The 22733-nt window shown below is 44.9% G+C and overlaps 1 protein-coding gene across 1 annotated transcript; it reads left to right on the top strand.

Moving 5' to 3' along the window:
- Positions 1-16238: 16238 nt before the first annotated feature.
- On the top strand, positions 16239-18011 carry LOC125540962 (NAC domain-containing protein 92-like). The gene is made up of 3 exons (XM_048704476.1): positions 16239-16524; positions 16617-16903; positions 17071-18011. Exons 1-3 carry the CDS (start codon positions 16350-16352, stop codon positions 17665-17667), a joined length of 1059 nt encoding a protein of 352 aa, XP_048560433.1. The 5' UTR covers positions 16239-16349; the 3' UTR covers positions 17668-18011.
- Positions 18012-22733: the final 4722 nt, after the last annotated feature.

Consider the following 22733-nt stretch of genomic DNA (forward strand, 5'->3'; position numbering starts at 1 on the left):
TGGCGATGCGGCCGTCCCGCTGCACCGAGGGGTGCAGCGAGGATGCTTGCTGCTCGTTCCCCACCGGGCCGGTGGCGGCGTTGGTGGCAGGCGACGGAGAACGATGGGGTGACCCGCGGACGGGGGCCATCTGAGCGATGCGGGCGGCGAGGGCAGCCCGGCGCTCAGCGCGAGCGCGGCGAGCGTCCACCATGGAGACAATGAAGCAACGGGACGCGGAGCGACGGAAGGGAAGCTTCGGCACACCACTACCTGGCGCGCCAAATGTCGGATCACTGGGTCCGGCAAAACCCTCAAGGTTTGAACACTGGGGTGCGCGCGAAGATCTCCCCTACCGATCCACGTCCTAACTTCGCTAACATCTCAGGGACTAACTTGACGAACTCGCTACACAAGGGACACAAGATTTATACTAGTTCGGGCCACCGTTGTGGTGTAATACCCTACTCCAGTGTGGTGGTGGATTGCCTCTTGGGCTGAGGATGAACAGTACAAGGGGAAGAACAACCTCCTGGGGAGAGGTGCTCTTGTGCTTGGTGGACTTGTGGTTGTTAGGATCTCTCCGAGACGAGTTCCCGATCCGTCGGATCCTCCTCCTACTATGGTGGCTAGTCCTATTTATAGAGGCCCTAGTCCTCCCTCAAAATATTGAGCGGGAATGGAGCCAACAACGGCCAATTTGAAAGGGGACAGCTAGTATAGCTTATCCTCACAAAAGTTGTCTTCGCCTGCCAAAGGCTCTGGTGGTGACGTTGTCTTGGGCTCCACGGTGACCCTTGTCTTGCCATCCTTCTCATCTTGGTCTCGTTGCATCGATATGGAAACCTTTGCTTGATGCCTTGGTACTCTGCGTCTGCGCTTGCCTCCTTAGCACCAAAGAGGAAACAAGGACACTGTGCATGCTGGCACCCACCTGGCCTTGGTCGTCATGGCTCACGTCATTGGAACCTCGCGAGGTTTGCCTGGCCTTGATCTCTCTGCCCCACGCGAGCCGGCCTGGTGAGGCCGCTCCTGAGGAGGTCTTGTGTCGTACGCCTCGTGAGGCTTGGCCCCTCGCGAGGGTCTTGAATGCTTCTTGGTGAAGATGGGCCGTACGGGCCCGCTTGCAGAGCCATGCCGTGGGCCGCAGGAAGGCAAGTCTGGGGACCCCCGTTCCTAGAACGCCAACAGTAGCCCCCGGGCCCAAGGCGCGCTCGGGCTTGACTTCGAGGCGAGCCAAGGGGCAAGTGCGGAGCGCCGCGGGCCCCAATAGCCTGCGGCCTTGGTCGACGCGTAGCAGTTGATTGGACGTGGGCGTCTCCGCTTCCCCACGCAGCCTCGGCAACTGCTCGACTTGACAAGTCCCTGCTGCATGCAAGGAAAATCCATCATTATTACCTTGGATCATGGATGCCGGCGGTTGGCCTCCCCTTGGCTATAAATGGGAGGTGGGGGTGGAGCCCCATCACTCGTCTCTTCTTTGCCTCTCCCGCTTCTTCTCCTTCCTCGCTTCACTCCTTGCTGGTGCAGTCATGGCGCCGATTCGGAGGTTCTCGGCCGCAGAGAAGGGCAAGGGTCCCCTCACCGAGCCCGAGCTGCTCCTGCCAAAGAATAGGAGGTCTCAACGCCGCGAGATGGTCGTGAGGCCGGTGGTGTCGCGGCCTTGGCATGAGAGGCCGCCTCCTGGATACCCGTTTCCCTTGTATGCTCACGCTGACGTGTCTGGAGGAGGAGCGATGAGCGCCGCCGCCCGCGCCTGGGCCGTGGCTGCCGCACTGCGGAGGCGCACATCGTCGCCCCAGGGGTCCACGCTGCGGACTCTTTGCGCGAGTTCGTGTTGTAGGCGGCGATGCCCCCGAGCAGAGATGCCGCCAAGCGGACCCCTCGAGCTTTGGCTGCAGCACGCCGACTGTGACGCCCGGGCGACGGGAGCGGAAATTGAAGTCGTCGCCTCCGGGAGGATCTTCATGACCCGAGGCTAGGGCAAGATTGCCCGAGTCTGCCACGCGGAGGGCGCCCTCGCGATCCACTTTGTGTATGACGATGCCTCCATGCTGCTCTTCAAGGTCTTCGACGAGGAAGGCCGCTGCCTGGAGTGTTCCCCTGAGGAAGGCCGCCGCCTACAAAGATCTTTATCGGTCAAACCGCATAACAACATACATTGTTTCCTTTGTCACCGGTATGTTACTTGCCCGAGATTTGATCATCGGTATCTCAATACCTAGTTCAATCTCATTACCGGCAAGTCTCTTTACTCATTCCGTAATGCAACAGCCCACAACTAACTCATTAGTCACTTTGCTTGCAAGGCTTATAGTGATGTGTATTACCGAGATTGCCCAGAGATACCTCTCCGACAATCGGAGTGACAAATCCTAATCTCGATCTATGCCAACTCAACAAACACCATCGGAGACACCTGTACAGCATCTTTTTTGTCACCCAGTTACGTTGTGACGTTTGATAGCACACTAAGTGTTCCTCTGGTATTCGGGAGTTGCATAATCTCATAGTCACAAGAACATGTATAAGTCATGGAGAAAGCAATAGCAATAAACTTAAACGATCATAGTGCTAAGTGATGTCTACTACACAACCTTCTTCTTGTAGACGTTGTTGGGCCTCCAAGTGCAGATGTTTGTAGGACAATAGCAAATTTCCCTCAAGTGGATGACCTAAGGTTTATCAATCAGTAGGAGGCGTAGGATGAAGATGGTCTCTCTCAAGCAACCCTGTAACCAAATAACAAAGAGTCTCTTGTGTCCCCAACACACCCAATATAATGGTAAATTGTATAGGTGCACTAGTTCGGCGAAGAGATGGTGATACAAGTGGTATATGGATAGTAGATATAGGTTTTTGTAATCTGAAAATATAAAAACAGCAAGGTAACTAATGAGAAAAGTGAGCGTAAACGGTATTGCAATGCGTTGAAACAAGGCCTAGGGTTCATACTTTCACTAGTGCAAGTTCTCTCAACAATAATAACATACTTGCATCACATAACTATCCCTCAACATGCAACAAAGAGTCACTCCAAAGTCACTAATAGTAGAGAACAAACGAAGAGATTATGGTAGGGTACGAAACCACCTCAAAGTTATTCTTTCCAATCAATCAGTTGGGCTATTCCTATAAGTGTCACAAACAGCCCTAGAGTTCGTACTAGAATAACACCTTAAGACACAAATCAACCAAAACCATAATGTCACCTAGATACTCCAATGTCACCTCAAGTATCCGTGGGTATGATTATACGATATGCATCACACAATCTCAGATTCATCTATTCAACCAACACATAGAACCTCAAAGAGTGCCCCAAAGTTCCTACCGGAGAATCACGACGAAAACGTGTGCCAACCCCTATGCATAGGTTCATGGGCGGAACCCGCAAGTTGATCACCAAAACATACATCAAGTGAATCACGTGCTATCCCATTGTCACCACAGATAAGCATGGCAAGACATACATCAAGTGTTCTCAAATCTTTAAAGACTCAATCCGATAAGATAAATTCAAAGGGAAAACTCAATCCATTACAAGAGAGTAGAGGGGGGAGAAAACATCATAGGATCCAAATATAATAGCAAAGCTCGCGATACATCAAGATCGTATCACCTCAAGAACACGAGAGAGAGAGAGAGAGAGAGAGAGATCAAACACATAGCTACTGGTACATTCCCTCAACCCCGAGGGAGAACTACTCCCTCCTCGTCATGGAGAGCACCGAGATGATGAAGATGGCCACCGGAGAGGGATTCCCCCTCCGGCAGGGTGCCGGAACGGGTCTAGATTGGCTTTCGGTGGCTACGGAGGCTTCTGGCGGCGGAACTCCCGATCTATTATGCTCCCCAATCGTTTTACGGTATATGGATATATATATAGGAGGAAGAAGTACGTCAGGGGAGCCATGAGGGTGGAGGGCGCGCCCAGGGGGGTGGACGCGCCCCCTTCCTCATGGCTTCCTCGTTGCTTCCCTTACGTGGACTCCAAGTCTTCCGTGTTGCTTTCCTTCCAAAAATAAGTTCCGTGAAGTTTCAGGTCAATTGGACTCCGTTTGATTTTCCTTTTCTGCGAAACACTGAAATAAGGGGAAAACAGGAACTGGCACTGGGCTCTGGATCAATAGGTTAGTCCCAAAATTAATATAAAAGTGGATAATAAACCCAATAATGTCCAAAACAGTAGATAATATAGCATGGAGCAATCAAAAATTATAGATACGTTGGAGACATATCAAGCATCCCCAAGCTTAATTCCTGCTCGTCCTCGAGTAGGTAAATGATAAAAACAGAATTTTTGATGTGGAATGCTACTTGGCATAATTTCAATGTAATTCTTCTTAATTGTGGCATGAATATTCAGATCCGAAAGATTCAAGTTAAAAGTTCATATTGACATAAAAATAATAATACTTCAAGCATACTAACAAAGCAATTATGTCTTCTCAAAATAACATGGCCAAAGAAAGTTCATCCGTACAAAATCATGTAGTTTAGTCATGCTCCATTTTTTTCACACAAGAATGCTCTCATGCACAACCCCGATGACAAGCCAAGCAATTGTTTCATACTTTAGTAATCTCAAATCTATAAACTTTCACGTAATATATGAGCGCGAGCCATGGACATAGCACTATGGGTGGAATAGAATATGATGATGGGGGTTATGTGGAGAAGACAAAAAAGGAGAAAGTCTCACATCAACGAGGCTAATCAATGGGCTATGGAGATGCCCACCGATTGATGTTAATGCAAGGAGTAGGGATTGCCATGCAGTGGATGCACTAGAGCTATAAATGTATGAGAGCTCAACAAAAGAAACTAAGTGGGTGTGCATCCAACTTCCTTGCTCACGAAGACCTAGGGCACTTGAGGAGGCCCATTGTTGGAATATACAAGCCAAGTTCTATAATGAAAAATTCCCACTAGTATATGAAAGTGACAAGACAAGAGACTCTCTATCATGAGGATTATGGCGCTACTTTGAAGCACAAGTGTGGCAAAGGATAGTAGCATTGTCCCTTCTCTCTTTTTCTCTCATTTTTTGGGCCTTCTTTTTTTATGGCCTTTCTATTTTTTTTGGGCCTTCTCTTTTTTAATGGCCTTTCTCTCTTTTTATTCCTCACTTGGGACAATGCTCTAGAAAATAATGATCATCACACTTCTATTTATTTAGAACTCAATGATTACAACTCGATACTAGAACAAAGTATGACTCTATATGAATGCCTCCGGCAGTGTACCGGGATTGCGATGAATCAAGAGTGACATGTATGAAAAATTATGAATGGTGGCTTTTCCACAAATATGATGTCAACTACATGATCATGCAAAGCAATATGACAATGATGATGCGTGTCATAATAAACAGAACGGTGGAAAGTTGCATGGCAATATATCTCGGAATGGCTATGGAAATGCCATAATAGGTAGGTATGGTGGATGTTTTGAGGAAGATATAAGGAGGTTTATGTGTGAAAGAGCGTATCATATCACGGGGTTTGGATGCACCGGCGAAGTTTGCACCAACTCTCAATGTGAGAAAGGGCAATGCATAGTACCGAAGAGGCTAGCAATGATGGAAGGGTGAGAGTGCGTATAATCCATGGACTCAACATTAGTCATAAAGAACTCACATACTTATTGCAAAAATCTACAAGTCATCAAAAACCTCGGCACTACGCACACGCTCCTAGGGGGATAGATTGGTAGGAAAAGACCATCGCTCGTCCCCGACCGCCACTCATAAGGAAGACAATCAAATAACACCTCATGTTTCAAATTTGTTACAGAGTGTTCACCATACGTGCATGCTATAAGACTTGCAAACATCAACACAAGCATTTCTCGAATTCACAACTACTCAACTAGCACGACTTTGATATTATTACCTCCATATCTCAAAACAATCATAAAGCATCAAACTTCTCTTAGTATTCAATACACTTATATGAAAGTTTTTACTATAATTGGATGCCTAGCATATTAGGATTATTTAAGCAAATTTCCATGCTATTTAAGACTCTCAAAATAATATAAGTGAAGCACAAGGATACATCTATTTCTTCAAAATAAAACCACCACCGTGCTCTAAAAAGATATAAGGGAAGCACTAGAGCAAATGACAAACTACTCCGAAAGATATAAGTGAAGATCAATGAGTAGTTGAATAATTATGCAACTATGTGAAGACTCTCTAACATTTAATAATTTTAGATCTTGGTATTTTATTCAAACATCAAGCAAAACAAAAGAAAATAAAATGACACTCCAAGCAAAACACATATCATGTGGCGAATAAAAATATAGCTCCAAGTAAAGTTACCGATGAACGAAGACGAAAGAGGGGATGCCTTTCGGGGCATCCCCAAGCTTAGGCTCTTGGTTGTACTCGAATATTACCTTGGGGTGCCTTGGGCTCCCCAAGCTTAGGCTCTTGCCACTCCTTATTCCATAGTCCATCGAATCTTTACCCAAAACTTGAAAACTTCACAACACAAAACTTAAAAGAAAACTCGTAAGCTCCGTTAGTATAAGAAAGCAAATCACCATCATAAGGTAATGTAATGAACTCATTATAAATTCCTATTGGTGTAATATCTACTGTATTCCAACTTATCTATGGTTCATACCCTCCGATACTACTCATAGATTCATCAAAATAAGCAAACAACACATCAAAAACAGAACATACTGTAGTAATCTGGATCAAATGTATACTTCTGGAACCCCAAAAATTCTAAAATTAATTGCTGGACCTTAGGAATTTATCTATTAATCATTTGCAAAAATAATTAACTAAATATCACTCTCCAAATAAAAATGGCAGCAATTCTTGTGAGCGCTAAATTTTCTGTTTTTTACAGCATGATCATAAAGACTTCACCCAAGTCTTCCCAAAGGTTCTACTTGGCACGAACACTAATTAAAACATAAAACCACATCTAAACATAGGCTAGATGAATTATTTATTACTAAACATGCTTGCATCACATAACTATCCCTCAACATGCAACAAAGAGTCACTCCAAAGTCACTAATAGCAGAGAACAAACGAAGAGATTATGGTAGGGTACGAAACCACCTCAAAGTTATTCTTTCCAATCAATCCGTTGGGCTATTCCTATAAGTGTCACAAACAGCCCTAGAGTTCGTACTAGAATAACACCTTAAGACACAAATCACCCAAAACCTAATGTCACCTAGATACTCCAATGTCACCTCAAGTATCCGTGGGTATGATTATACGATATGCATCACACAATCTCAGATTCATCTATTCAACCAACACATAGAACCTCAAAGCGTGCCCCAAAGTTCCTACCAGAGAATCACGATGAAAACGTGTGCGAACCCCTATGCATAGGTTCATGGGCGGAACCCGCAAGTTGATCACCAAAACATACATCAAGTGAATCACGTGGTATCCCATTGTCACCAAGATACGCACGGCAAGACATACATCAAGTGTTCTCAAATCTTTAAAGACTCAATCCGATAAGATAACTTCAAAGGGAAAACTCAATCCATTACAAGAGAGTAGAGGGGGGAGAAAACATCATAGGATCCAAATATAATAGCAAATCTCATGATACATCAAGATCGTATCACCTCAAGAACACGAGAGAGAGAGAGAGAGAGAGAGATCAAACACATAGCTACTGGTACATACCCTCAGCCCCGTGGGAGAACTAATCCCTCCTCGTCATGGAGAGCACCGGGATGATGAAGATGGCCACCGGAGAGGGATTCCCCCTCCGGCAGGGTGCCGGAACGGGTCTAGATTGGCTTTCGGTGGCTACGGAGGTTTCTGGCGGCAGAACTCCCGATCTATTGTGCTCCCCAATCGTTTTACGGTATATGGATATATATAGGAGGAAGAAGTACGTCAGGGGAGCCACGAGGGTGGAGGGCGCGCCCAGGGGGTGGGCGCGCCCCCCTACCTCGTGGTTTCCTTGTTGCTTCCCTTACGTGGACTCCAAGTCCTCTGTGTTGCTTTCCTTCCAAACATAAGTTCCGTGAAGTTTCAGGTCAATTGGACTCCGTTTTATTTTCCTTTTCTGCGAAACACTGAAACAAGGGAAAAACAAGAACTGGCACTGGGCTTTGGGTCAATAGGTTAGTCCTAAAATTAATATAAAAGTGGATAATAAAGCCCAATAATGTCCAAAACAGTAGATAATATAGCATGGAGCAATCAAAAATTATAGATACGTTGGAGACGTATCACTAAGCTAACAGATGGGTCAAGTCAATCACATCATTCTCTAATGATGTGATCCCGTTCATCAAATGACAACTCATGTCTATGGTTAAGAAACTTAACCATCTTTGATTAATGAGCTAGTCAAGTAGAGGCATACTAGTACACTGTTTGTCTATGTATTCACACATGTACTAAATTTCCGGTTAATACAATTCTAGCATGAATAATAAACATTTATCATGATATAAGGAAATATAAATAACAACTTTATTATTGCCTCTAGGACATATTTCCTTCAATACTTTCCTCCGGGAGGGGGTAATCAAAGCCGTCATCATCACCAACAATAATCTCATTGTGGGAGGACTCATCACCATCAACATTGGCACCATCACCATCTTATCTGCAAACCGTAGTACATCTCTTGTATTCAATCTTTGTCTCAATATCTCAGATTGGTACCTTTGGGTTGCTGGTAGTGTTGATTACATCTTGTAGTTGATGTGAGTTGTTTACTTGGTGGAAGATTATATGTTCAGATTATTAATCATATATTATTGTCCTCTGATCATGAACATGAATATGATTTGTGTGGGTAGTTCCATGTGTTCTTGAGGATATGGGATAAGTCTTATTATAAGTAATCATGTGAAGTTGGGTTATGTTCCATGTTTTGATGATGGGTTATGTTATTTTTCCTCTGGTGGTGTCGTGTGAATGGCCACTACACATGACACATTACCATACTTGGGCCTAGGGGAAGGCATTGTGGAATTAGTAAGTAGATGATGGGTTGTGAGCGTGACAAAAGCTTAAACCCTATTTTATGCGCTATTTTGTAAGGGACTAATTTGGATCCATATATTTCATGCTATAGTCAGATTTATCTTAATTCCTCTACTATAGTTGTGGATGCTTGCGAGAGGGCATAATCATAAGTAGGTTGTTTGTCCAAGTAAGAACAATATCTTAGCACTGGTCTATCCACATAATAAATTTTCAAAGCAATGAACACGAGTCAATGAATCTTGATGAAATTAACTAGCCAAAATCCACACGTGTCCTCGAGAACCTTTTGGTCACTATAAGAAATACTTCCGGCTTGTACTTTGCAATAAAAATGATTGGGCAACCTTGCTGCACCTTGTTACATTTGGTACTTATTACCTTCTACAAATTATATTGCTATCAAAATATCTGTCACAACTACTTTGACAACACTTGCAGAGAATATCTTGTTGAAAACCGCTTATTGATTCATTTTGCCCCTCGTTGGGTTGAACACTCTTACTTATCAAAAGGACTATGGTTGGTCTCCTATACTTGTGGGCCATCAAGTATTAATGGAGAATGGTCCAAGGCACCACAAGTTCACTAGGGACTTCTCTGTCGAAAGCAGGTAGTGGCATGGTAAAAAATTACTGTTGGGAATTGACACATACGTAACATTCATAACTATGATCATTCGTAGCATAATCTTGTATAGGCATAACGTCTGTGACAAGTAGACAACAATTCAAGTGCATATACTGCTATTACTCCACCCGAGGACCACTATCCAGCATGCATCTCAAAGTATCAATTTTAATGAAGAACAAACTAAAGCAATAAGCAAGATGACATGATGTAGATAGAAAGAAACCTAGAAATAAGATCAATCTCTGTCGTTTTATCCTTATTAGCAACAACACATCACGTGCATTTGCCCCTTTTATCACTGGGCAAGAGCACCGTGAGGTTGAACCCACTACTATGCACCACTCCCTCTAAAGAACAATTGATCTATCCTGGCCAGAGAAGACAAATAACTCAAAAAGCATACATAGCTACTCAATCATACAACAAACAAACTACAAAAGGTTCAATTATATTCAATGAACAATATGATCACAAATCGACAAATCATCGAATCCCAACAAACACACCACAACAATTAAAGTGGGTTGAACTCATAGGAGATCAATGTATTGAAGATCCAAAAGAGAGACATGGAGAATAAGCTATCTAGCTACTACTATGGAACCGCAGGTTCCAAAATAACTACTCACAAATCATCATGGAGGCAGCAAGGTTGATGAAGAGGCTTGCCATGATGGCTTCCCACTCCGGCAGAGCACCAGAACAGGGCTCCAGATGGGATCGCTTCAGAACAGAGGCTTGCGGTGGAGATATTTTTTTGGGTTTGCTTCTGAGGGCTTCGGGATTTATGTGATTTTATAAGCTACAAATTAGGTCAAACGGAGGCTTAGGGGGGCCACATGGGCAGGTGGCATGACCACCCCCTAGCTGCGCCACCAGGCCATGTGGCTGCCTCGTAGGTCCCCTCGACCTCTCCTGAAGCTTCTAGGGTCCTTCATTGGCTAGAAAAAATGTGAAAATTTGGCATCGTATGTGGACCTTCATATATATGGATTTTTAGCGAAACCAGAAACAAGCAAAAGATAGGAACTTGCATTGGGCACTAAATTAATAAGTTAGTCCAGAAAAATAATATAAAACATATAAAAGTGATAATATGATAGTATATAAAAAATATAGATATGTTGGAGATGTATCAATGGCCACTGACCTGTCTTTTATAATAAGTCTCCAAATTGTTCTAGGGTTCACTGTTCATGTGTTGTCCATTGCAATTCTTTTGTTTAGCATGAATCTAATGGTGATGTGGTCATGTTGTGATAGTAGATCATGATAATAAAATTTTAATGGTCTCAACTCTGATTATGTATGTCATTTAGTTTCTGGCCTTTTAATTTTAGGAATTAGAGGTGAATCATTCTATTTTTGCGTTGTTCATCCAATTTGTAAACTGTGCTATTCATTAATTTGGCAAAGGGTACTGAACATGTATAGTAGGCACTGATTAATGTAGACAAGGAAGAAATTTAACAATTTTAACCATCGGATAAATTTGTTAACTATTGCAGGAGGGGAGAAACTATGGAATATTTCAGTGGGTAGATCAGGAGTGGCCAGACTCACTGCAGAATGCTCTCCACATGTTAAGCGGTTTATTTGACGAGAACAAGCATACTAATAGGCTTGCACGCCTGGAACATTCATCTAGTGTCACAATGTTATGAAAGAGAACATGAAAGTAGAGGACAACCATGCCAAGTTGGTTGTCGATGTCCCAGGAGAAGAGTGCTCAAGAATACAACTATCAATAGAGTTGAAGGGACAATGAAGAGAGAAGATCTTTGTTTTGGACAACAACATGGGAAATTTGAAGCAAGAGCTTGGTGCAATGGAGGTTGAGAACACTAAACTCGAGGAACGAGTTAGCATGTTGAAGCACACCTAGGTTGCTCAAGCCAGTGTCGTTAGGAATTTTTCACACAACTGAAAGAGAAGGAAAAACTAAAACTTAGAGGAGAAACTTGGAGTTTTGCATTGTCGACCTCGTGAAAGCCTGTCAAAAGAACAAGATCAAGCTCAAGGGCACCAAAGCCATTTGTGATGAAGAATAAGAGATAATCTGATTATCTTAGTCATTATGTATCTTTTGAACAAATCTTTAGTCTAAAACTTTGAACTATGGCTTGTTAGGTTGAGTATGTGAACTACGGTGTGTGATGAATCCTCTAAACTATGTTTAGTTTGAGTATGTGAACCTCCTTGATATGCTTATGAGAACTAAGTTAGTTTGAGTGTGTGAACCTTCTTGTAATTTAAATATGATGTTGTTGGATGTATTAATTTTAGGTCTTCCATCAACGCCGAGACACCATAGATGGTTAAATTAGGGTTTTAGGTGCTCCATCGATGTCGAGGCATCCAAGATGCTTAAAGTAGGGTTTGCCGGGTTCCATTGCCGCAAAAACATCCTATATGGTTAAATTAGGGTTTTACGTGTTCTGTTGACGCCGAGGCACCTAATAGGTCTCAAACATATCTACAATTTTTTATTTTTTCATGGCATGTTTATATCATTTTGGCATAGTTCTGACACCAATTTTATTATTTTTCTGAAATTACCTATTAATTAAGTGTGTAGTGCTAGTTGTTGTTTTCTGCATGTTTTATATTTTTCAGAAAAATCAAATTTTTCGAGCTAAAAAATCCAGAACAAGCAGGAGAAGTTTTGTATGGGGAAGCTTGTTTCTGGGCGTGCTTGGATTCAAGCCCTTGGAAGATCATGTTTACACGCCAGACGTCCTTTGGGGATGTCTCTGCCTTGTCTCACCAAAGCCGCCACCTTTGCCCGTGGGGCGGAGTCCCTCGACGGAGAAGAAGGTCTCTTGGAGGCGTGAGGGCGCTTTCATTTCTTTGGAGCCTTCGTGCAAGGTTTCTAATGAAGGTTTGTGAATGTTTCTCTTTCTTGATGAACACACTTTAAGCATTAGAAATGAGCTTGTTCATATGTAGCAAGAGCCGGTTTGGTGTGAATTAGACTAGTAGACCTATACTCAGTGTTAACTTCCACCTCCGCTTTCTTAGGCGATGGTACAAGATTTGCGGAGTTAAGACTCAAAAAATTGGATAAACATGGGGGGGGGGGGGTTTCTAGAATAAGTAAATTCCAGTTTACCCGGATATTTTTTCTTTTGGAAAAGGCGCCGGTAAAGCCGCCCGGACCGGGTGCCTTGTCTCCCGGCTTTCGGTTGACGGCATTTTCCATAACGTAAGAACAGGTAAATGGCTTTCATAACGTCCTGTTTACCCGGATATTTCTTTTTGGGAAAAAGGCGCCGGTAAAGCCGTCCGGACCGGGTGCCTTGTCTCCTGGCTTTCGGTTGACTGCATTTTTCACCTCCTCGGTGAAACGGTTCGTCCATGCCCTGAAATTCAAGCCCTCTATAAAGATCTTGGGATCAAAATAACTTCTCCAACGTGATTGGTAGACGGAAATCTTTCTACTTATCGAATTTCCATATCCTTTTGTTTAACATCCTTCCTTTTGCCTTAATTAGTTTTTTTTTGCCTCAATTAGGTTATAGACGTTCTCTTTTTTTTTGAGGGAAGGTTATAGAGGTTCTCTTATCCAATCACAGCCGGAGCATCCTGAGATGGTGGCACCGAAATAGCAGCACGCTGGAGTGAGCTGGAAGCGGCGTGAATCCCGTCACAAACGTCGCTGCGGCGCACAGCGTTGAGCTGGACCCGGGCCGGGTGACGGCGGTGCCTCGTCGCTCGCCGTCCAAAATGAAGACGGGGACAGGACCCACGTAACCGGCCACGCAATGGAAGGCCACGACCGTTGCTACTTTCATACGGGGTGGATCAAGTCACCGAAATCTTTCCAGGAGTTACTCAACTGAAAATGCTTTTCGTAGGCCACTAGCAAAAATATATCCTACGGGATACCAGCAGTAGCGCATACTGATACTACTATGCTTGCACTAGCGAACATAACAGTTTCTTTGCAGTGGATTGCACCCTTCACGCACAAATAGCACTACGCCCGTGCCCGGACAAAAAGAGCAAATTATCTTTCTTACTTTTGGCCACGAAAAAGAAGAGAAGAATCAAGCAAAAAGGATACGTGGACTAGATCAGCAGATGCTTAGGTGAGAAGGGTTTTGCATCTGCCGTGCATTTCCATTTCGTTTCTGCCCTTTGGGACCAAGCAAATCGGCCTGCGATCGTGGCAGACCACAGCAATACAAAAACCACGTTTAAAATTGGCAAGGAAACATAGGTTGGGGGTTTTATATGTCACGTTGTGAGAATTTTATGCCAACGAAACTTTCATTTCAATCCATATCCGTGATCTCTGAGGAAGGTACAGTGTTGCTGTCGAGGAATGACGAGGAAGACTTGTCTGCTTCCGGCAACTGACAATGTGGCCGGCGACAGGGACTCTGAGATGATCAGGTCCACCAAACACCACGCCGTATATTTGTGGATTGAGATTCCCCGTCGTGCAGCTTCTAGCAACAAAGCCATGAGCAATTATGGGAAGTGTTAGCCACTAAATAGCTTGGTAATTAATTGTCATTAGTTGATTATCGCGTACATGCATAGCATTATCTTCTTCGGTATTGTTCTGTACCCACTGGTCTCTGAATTGCTGTGTGCAAGGAAACTGCTGGATTTTGTGTGCCAATGAACTACTGAAGTTTTCCATGCAAGCTAATTACTTCGCAAACAAAATTTAGATGACCTTTTCGTACTAACAATCTAGGATGGATTGCAGATATGGCATAATATTTCAGCCTCAGAAAAGGCAGCTAGGGCATGGACAGGCGAAGAAATGTCCAGGAAACTGCATCTAGTTTACAGATATGGCATGATTTGCTCGATTAATTACACATATTTTTTTGTGATTGGACCAACCACGGCAGCATACGCGTTCGCCAACGCCTGACATAAGCATTCTGCGCGCTCCGCAGCGTCATGGCCGGATTTTTCCGTACCGCCCACTACACCCCAATCAAATTGATTATACGAGATAGGAATTTTAATTCCGGGTGCATTTAATGCACTCAAGATTTAGTCTTTACGTACATAAATAAGTGTATATCCTCGCCGATCCAAGCACTATAGGCGTCAAGATTAAGCTCGTTGAATAACATACTAGTGCTTAGTGGCTAAGTATTTGGTTGCATTTTTTCCCAGAGTAACAGACAAAACTACTACTCCCTCCGTCCCACAATATAAGATCGTTTTTCAAGCTAGTTGTAGGATGGAGGGAGTATGTTTCAATTAGAAGAAAAGAACATTAAAAAAAGAACTAGAAGAAAGGAGACTTATTATTGATAAACTTATATCAACCGCAGACTTTCCTGTAAGGTAAACTCGGTAGAACCCTAAAACGGCATGCGTACTCTTCGTGTAAGAGAAAATGGTCGCGGTTTCTCAACGCATTTTCTCTGAGCACAATGCAAGTAGAATATATTGTGGTACATACTGTTCTGTACTGTGAAACATTTGGATTTCTTCCCCTGGACAAAATCAAATCAATTTGTATTTTACTGTAAACTTAAATCAACCGCAGACTTTTCTGTAAGATAAACTCGGTAGAACCCTAAAACGGCATGTGTACTCTTCGCGTAAGAGAGAATGGTCGCGGTTTCTCAACGCATATTCTCTGAGCACAATGCAGGTAGAATATATGGTGGTACATACTGTTCTGTACTGTGAAACATTTGGATTTCTTCCTCTGGACAAAATCAAATCAATTTGTATTTCACTATACGAATCTTCTACCGTGGATTCAACTGCTAGGCCTGATTAGTCCCTGCATATAAATAGTGCATTTCACGTGCCATTTTGTGTGTTGTTCGGACCAGTACATGTCCAGTTAGTGAGAAAAGGATCTTGAAACTACAGATTTAACCCTCGATTCGACAACGCATACCGGTATGCTTTCACTTCCGAAGTCGTCATCCGTTTTTTTTTTTGAATTTTCTGTGGTAGCATATGGACGACCTCGCTAGAAACAGCTAGACGTTAAGGCTTGTTGTTACCGGTATCTTTCATGACGACTGTACAAGTGGAATTCTGGGATGAATTATCGGCCGCTCTTTTTCTCGGTCACACACAAAAACAGCAGGGACACTGACGTGTGCACTACTAACGACCAAACGGTGTGTACATAATCATTAACAGCTATGTAACTGTGTGTGTGTCAAATAGAATTAACACTTATCATTAGCAGGTTAACACTTGGTGATTACACAGTGCTTATCCAGAAGTAGTATCATTAGCAACCAAGGATTAAAATTGCGGAAGAAAGAATTTAGGGGCAGGAAATGCTCCATCTCCGATGATTTCAGTGTTATCTGCCGCGATTCACAACGGCATTCAAATTGCGGGGCAGTTTCCGAACGGAGATAGGGCCGCAAATTGCGTTGGTTGCATCCGTGATTTAAAATCATTTTAGCAACCTATTTTAAAATTTTGCGGGATATGTAGCAACCTATTAACTCTAGATGATTGCAGTCGTTATCCAGGATGTTATCTTGAGCGATTCATTCGGACATGCTTAGCCGCTTGGTCATAGGAGCATTAATTTACTGCCTTGGAATTACTACGAAGCAACTATAGCCATCCTATTCCTGACGCTATATAAGCACCCCCACCCGGCCGCTCTTCCAAACCCCAAACCGTTCAGACAATCACCTCTCCACATATCTACTCCTCCTCAGCACCCGCTCCCATCAAGTTCTTCCTCAGCGTAGCAAGGCAGTAGATCCGAGAGGGTGCCGCCGCGATGTCCGACGTGACGGCGGTGATGGATCTGGCGCTTCCACCGGGGTTCCGGTTCCACCCCACCGACGAGGAGGTGGTCACCCACTACCTCACCCGCAAGGTCCTCCGCGAATCCTTCTCCTGCCAGGTGATCACCGACGTCGACCTCAACAAGAACGAGCCGTGGGAGCTCCCGGGTGAGTAGTACTACTCCTCGTCTGATCTGATTGGATTTGCAGGCACCAGGCAAGCAGCGCGCTCATGGCCGGCCGGTTCTATGGTTTTGCAGGGAAGGCGAAGATGGGGGAGAAGGAGTGGTTCTTCTTCGTGCACAAGGGTCGGAAGTACCCGACGGGAACGCGCACCAACCGGGCTACGAAGAAGGGGTACTGGAAGGCGACGGGGAAGGACAAGGAGATCTTCCGCGGCAAGGGCCGGGACGCCGTCCTCGTCGGCATGAAGAAGACGCTCGTCTTCTACACCGGCCGCGCCCCCAGCGGCGGGAAGACGCCGTGGGTGATGCACGAGTACCGCCTCGAGGGCCAGCTGCCCCATCGTCTTCCCCACACCGCCAAGGTACGGCTGGCAAGATTCGATTGTCCCCGTCTCCGTGTCGATCGGTCGATCCGCCGGAGCATCCGGAGATGCTGCTGGAATGGACCGCGCGCTCACATGTCGCGCTCGCGATTTGTTTCTTATTCTTCTGATGTTGTTTTCTCAACCTGCCTGTTGCGTGCCTGTAGGACGATTGGGCTGTTTGCCGGGTGTTCAACAAAGACTCGGCGGCGAAGAATGCGCCGCCCCAGATGGCGCCGGCGGCTGACGGGGCCATGGAGGACCCGCTCGCCTTCCTCGATGACTTGCTCATCGACACCGACCTGTTCGACGACGCGGACCTGCCGATGCTCATGGACTCTCCGTCTGGGGCTGACGACTTCGCCGGCGCTTCGAGCTCCACCTCCAGCGCGGCCCTGCCGCTCGAGCCGGACGCGGAGCATCTGACCATCAAGACGGAGCTACCGGTGCTACATCCGCAGCAGCAGCAGAGCCCGAACTACTTCTTCATACCGGCGACGGCCAACGGCAATCTTGGCGGCGCCGGGTACTCACCCTACCAGGCTATGGGCGACCAGCAGGCTGCGATCCGCAGGTACAGCAAGCCGAAGGCGGAGGTAGCGTCTTCGTCGGCGCTGCTGAGCCCTTCGCTGGGCTTGGACACGAGGGCGCTCGCCGGCGCGGACACCTCGTTCCTGATGCCGTCGTCGCGGTCGTACCTCGATCTGGAGGAGCTGTTCCGGGGCGAGGCTCTCATGGACTACTCCGACATGTGGAAGATCTGATTGAATCCATCCATCTATTCGCTGGATTGGAGCGTCTCAGTTTGCTGGTAGCTATAGATGGTTATTTGGTTGATGCTAGCTCTTCGATTGATTAGTTGCTTCATTAACTTTCAGTTAAGGATTGGGTTCATTAGGCGGTGGTGATTCGAGGAGGATCGTCGTGTGTTTGTTGATGCGTGCAAGGCATAATGATGGCCTGTGAGGAGGGATTAATCTTAGGGTGTGATATCAAACTACTAGGAAGCATATGTAGTTTGTACATAGTTTACCTGATTGCCATCCTACAGTTTAGCTATTAGGGGGATGAACCTGATCGAGTTGGTTGATAAATCTGATTGTGTGTTGATGGAGATGAATTATTCCCATTGTTAATGTTTTATTTATTTGATTGTTAATCATACATGCCATGGGTTATTCGGGGGTCTTGGTTACTGGACGGTGGACGGTACCATCCTTTAATCGCGATCCACGATCCCTGACGGCATATGTGTGTACCGAGCAAAATATACTGAATCTGTTAAAAGATTTTGAAGCGCCCAGTCACTGAGCCAAGGTGCCTTGTAGTAGACGTCGCGTTCCAGTTCCCTACGTGTTTTTTTAATGGTTTCAAAATTATAGTGGTTTCAATTTTTCTACACATTTATTTACCGGTTTCAAAAATTATGGTCAGGATGGTTAAAACCATGCGACCTGTGGTAGTTCTTCTTTTTTGCGAAATAAACTTCCGTTCTATTCATCTTCAATCATGATAGTACAACGAACACTAGAAATAATAAGAATTACATCCAGATCCGTAGACCATCTAACGACGACTACAAGCATTGAAGCGAGCCGAAGGCGCGCCGCTGTCATCGCTCCTCTCTCGCCGGAGCCGGGCAAACTAAGGCCCCTTAGAACCAACGCACCAGAACAGTAACGGTCGCCGATGAAGAGTGTAGATAAAAAGGATCCAACCTGAAGACACACGAACAAAGACGAACGACGAACAGATCCGAGCAAATCTATCAAAGACAGATCCACCGGAGACACACCTCCACACGCTCACCGATGATGCCAGACGCATCACCGAAGCGAGGGCTAGGCGGGGAGACTTTTATTCCATCTTCAGGGAGTCGTCGCCGTCTCGCCTTCCTGAATAGGACACAAACCCTAACAAACCTCAAAAATATCTAAAAACGGAGCCCTCCCACCGACAAGGGCCGGGATCCATCCCGCCCCCATGGTCCTAAAGCCATGGGAGATGGGGCAGACTGGCGCCGGCGCCGGCGGGAGGCAGAGGAACCCTAGCTTTTTGGGTATGCGACGGCTGGCTAGGCCGTCTCTTGATGGAGAGCCGTGTTTTCCTCATAGATGTTACCTGTTTAATTTCTCTACCAATTCATTATTTCAAAAAATATAGCAAAAATTTGCTGGGATGTTTCGAATGCATATGGTCGAATTTGCTCTTACACCTCACTGATTTTATTTTTTGACCGTGCGGGGCACAATCCATTTAGCCTAGACGTAGCTCAGCCCCTGCCGAGGGAGTACGGAAGAATACGCTGAAGCCCTTCGAGTGCATTAACAAAATGTTCATACTTGATTCGGCTTCAATCTATCATTTTCTAGGATTGGACTCGGTTCTTCATATAGGGATCGTTCTTATATATTGTTGGTGCAATTCCATGGACGGCCGATGAGGGGCGAATGTGATTAGTTTTTTTTTTTTTGAATTGGCGCGTACGTACATGATTGGTTCAAATGGACAAACATGCCTGCCCTTCGCTCGTTCTGAGGGACACCCTAGCGCTTGGCTTTCTCGTGCTTCCTGCCGGCAGCGCCGTAATCTGTCTCGTCTCATGTGGCCCAGGGTCATGAAGGTGTAGTGGATCCCAACCCTTGTCGGCGGGAGGGCTTCGTTTTTAAATGTCTTCTTAAATTTTTTAGGGTTTGTGTCTTTTTTGGAGAGACGAGGCGGCGGTGGCAGCTCCTTAAAGATGGAATAAGATTCTTCCTGTCTAGCCTCCATCCCGGTGGTGCTTCTAGCATCGTTGCAGGACGTGTGAAGGTTTGTCTCCAACGGATCTTGCGTGATTCAATCGGCATTTGGCTTCGGTGGATTTATGTGGATCAAATATTCGTTCGTTTGCGTTTGTGTGCTTACAGGTTGAATCCTTCTGACCTACGTGTTTTAGTGCGCTGGTCCTATAGGGACTTAGCACGACGACTTTTCGATTGCCTATTACAACAAGGTTTGACTGGCTCCAATGAGGGAGAGATGTTTCTAGTCGTTACTAGGTGGTCTATGAAGTTGGATATAATTTTTTCTTTTGGTGTTCTTTATACTATAGCAATTTTGACAGTTGACGGATACTCCCCCATCCCTTTATTTAAGGTGTATTATTTTCAATACAGTGATGAAGACACATAATTATTGACAAATGAGGCCGAAATTATCTTTGTCTAAATCGTGGATTAGCGCAAGTTTTTGCTGAAACAAAAACTCGAGGCCTGCCTGGTGCAGTCATGAATCAAACCGTTTCACGTGCATGCGTGTATCCAATCATTCGCATTCGTTTCCAAGCCACGGGACGTCGTCAGCGAATCCATCTGCATGCACGCGCACAAAAAAGATAATCAAATCAATTCCTGGCGATCAATTGGAGTGTCTCCAGTATTACTCGTAATTAAACAACGGCTCCACTTGCTATTACTACTGCTGGGTGCTAGCTAGCTGGCCGCCGGGAGCATGGAGGGCTCCCACCCGTTCGCCTTTCTCGACTGCTCAACACCGAAATGTTGCTCACCACCGCACAGGAATAATTGATCCCCGAGTATTTAGTGTTTATTCCCTTCAGGAAAAGCTTTCTATCTATTCATCTGACAGTGCAAAGAACTTCAGAAGAGACAGAAATTACATCAACGTCCGTAGCAAGTTGTTTATCGAGTAAGTTTTCGCACGCACTCAGTCAACAACGTCTTTATGGGTGCCGCATAAAGAAAAATACTCGGCAAACAGGCGAAACTCGGTAATGAACTCGGCAAAGCATGGACACTTGACAAAGTCAACATAACACACTTGGAGAAGTAGTTTTTTTTTTTTGCGGGGAACACTTGAGGAAGCAGTTATCTAGAAGAAACGTAACAAAATGTACTTAACTAATTTGTTTAAGCAGATAGAAACTTTTCTGCTTTGGTTGGAAAAATAGAAGGTAGGCCTGGGTTGAGCGCCACATATATGGGACAATGGATGGGAACATTCATTGGGGGTAAGCAAGCCCCGTCCACTCTCACATCCTCTGGTGGTGACAAATAGCTCTGGTGGTGACAAATAGCTCACGCATCGTATGTGCGTCAGTTGTCGCAACTTGCGAGTTTTGGTGGAACTTTTTTCACATGCGCACGAGAGATGAGAGGTTTTGTTGTGGTGTTTTTATAAATTTGATTTTCAAAACAATTTATCTCTGGAATCATAAGTCCAAATCTTGAGTCCGTTTTCACCATTGTGTTACTCCCAAAGTAATATTTTTTTTTACCTCATGGTAGTAGGTTTTGATGATTTTTTGACTGAAAATTGTCCTTTCAAAGTGAACTAACATGTGCTTTCTAATTGTACCATGTTCTCAAGTGAAGCTAACGTATGCTCATGTGGGGTGATACAAAAATATGCTTGCAAGTAGATTAACATGTGCTTCCTCCACATGGTGAACACTAGTAAAAAAAGGGTCATTTGTCCCGGTTCATAAGGCCCATCTGTCCCGGTTGAAGAAACGGGACTAAAGGATCGTTACTAATGCCTAGGCCTAAAGGGTCATTACTAAAGGGACTAAAAAGTCGAAACACACATGTGCTCCCGCATGAAATCCCACATGTGGTCAACCCGGGAGCACAACACACTTGTGCTTCTCCGTGAAGCACACATGTAGTCCACGCAAGAACATAACAGACTTGTGCTCCTGACAGCCATGGGCAAAAAAATGAGGAAACAAAAGAAGGGAAAATAAAGAAATAAAAAACCAAAAACCCACAAAAAACATGGAAAACAGAGGAAAGAACCGGGAAACTACGACAGATCCGTGCATATCGACTCCCTATGTATCTACCACTATACATGGCTCCAGAGTTCTGGTACATATGAATTACCCTCACGTACACACAATGCAAATAGAAGTCAATCCAGCACAACTGGGCGCCAAGCAGCGATACGTACTATAGTCTATAGCCATTGCCCATTGGCTAGAAGAACATCCATCTCAAAATAAGTGTTGCTGACTTTGTACTAAATCAATGACACGTATTTTGAGACGGAGAAAGTTTTAGACTAGTACTCCCTCCGTTCCAAATTACTCGTCGCAGAAATGAATGTATCTAGAACTAAAATACATATAGATACATCCATACCTACGACAAATAATTCAAAACAGAGGGAGTATCTATTTGTAGCGCTAGATGTAGGTGCATTGAAATGTACATGCTGCATGCATGCGGCATTCCCGCGGTGTTGGCTTCTCGTGTTGGTAACATACGCGCGCGTGATCAATCGACCGAGCTAGCTGTTGCTTCAGTGTGTTGGTGAAGCACCAACAATTTGGATCTATCAAGTTTATTGACAAATATACTAGTACTAGCATATATACATAGTGCACATGACAATGACATAGTTGATCAATTAGTTCTTTAATTAATCTGCCATCAGGCCGCTTGGCGTGGACATGTGGCCAGGGAGGGGAGGGGAGGCTTGTGCGTGTTGCAACGTCTCATGTCGTTGGCGTTGCGAGGTGCTACGCTGTTAGCTGCAGCTCGCGCGCATGGCGGCAAATCCGTTCGACAAAGTCTCGCCACGTACCCAACGTCGGACTATTACACGCAGCTCTCCATATAAACCCGCTCCGCTCCAATGAGTAGGAAATGCATGCTAGCCGTGTAACCGGGTCAGCCGCTAATCAGACGGACAAGACTGTATTGATGAAGGTCATATTCTTTCATCCGTATTGCTTCAAGCATGCATGCGTGAAGCGGATCGATCGGAACGTGATATTCTCTGCTGCCGACATAGCGATCCGCGGCTAGGCACAGTGGTAGTCATG

The sequence above is a fragment of the Triticum urartu genome, chromosome 2 (assembly GCF_003073215.2).
Source record: "Triticum urartu cultivar G1812 chromosome 2, Tu2.1, whole genome shotgun sequence".
Taxonomy (NCBI): Eukaryota; Viridiplantae; Streptophyta; class Magnoliopsida; order Poales; family Poaceae; genus Triticum; species Triticum urartu.

What these genes read in the sequence shown, in the direction of transcription:
- LOC125540962 (XM_048704476.1), top strand. Translation starts at nt 16,350, where the DNA reads ATGTCCGACGTGACGGCGGTGATGGATCTGGCGCTTCCACCGGGGTTC. An exon ending in CGAGCCGTGGGAGCTCCCGG is followed by an intron (nt 16,525 to 16,616) that starts GTGAGTAGTACT and finishes ATGGTTTTGCAG; the next exon opens with GGAAGGCGAAGATGGGGGAG. An exon ending in GTCTTCCCCACACCGCCAAG is followed by an intron (nt 16,904 to 17,070) that starts GTACGGCTGGCA and finishes GCGTGCCTGTAG; the next exon opens with GACGATTGGGCTGTTTGCCG.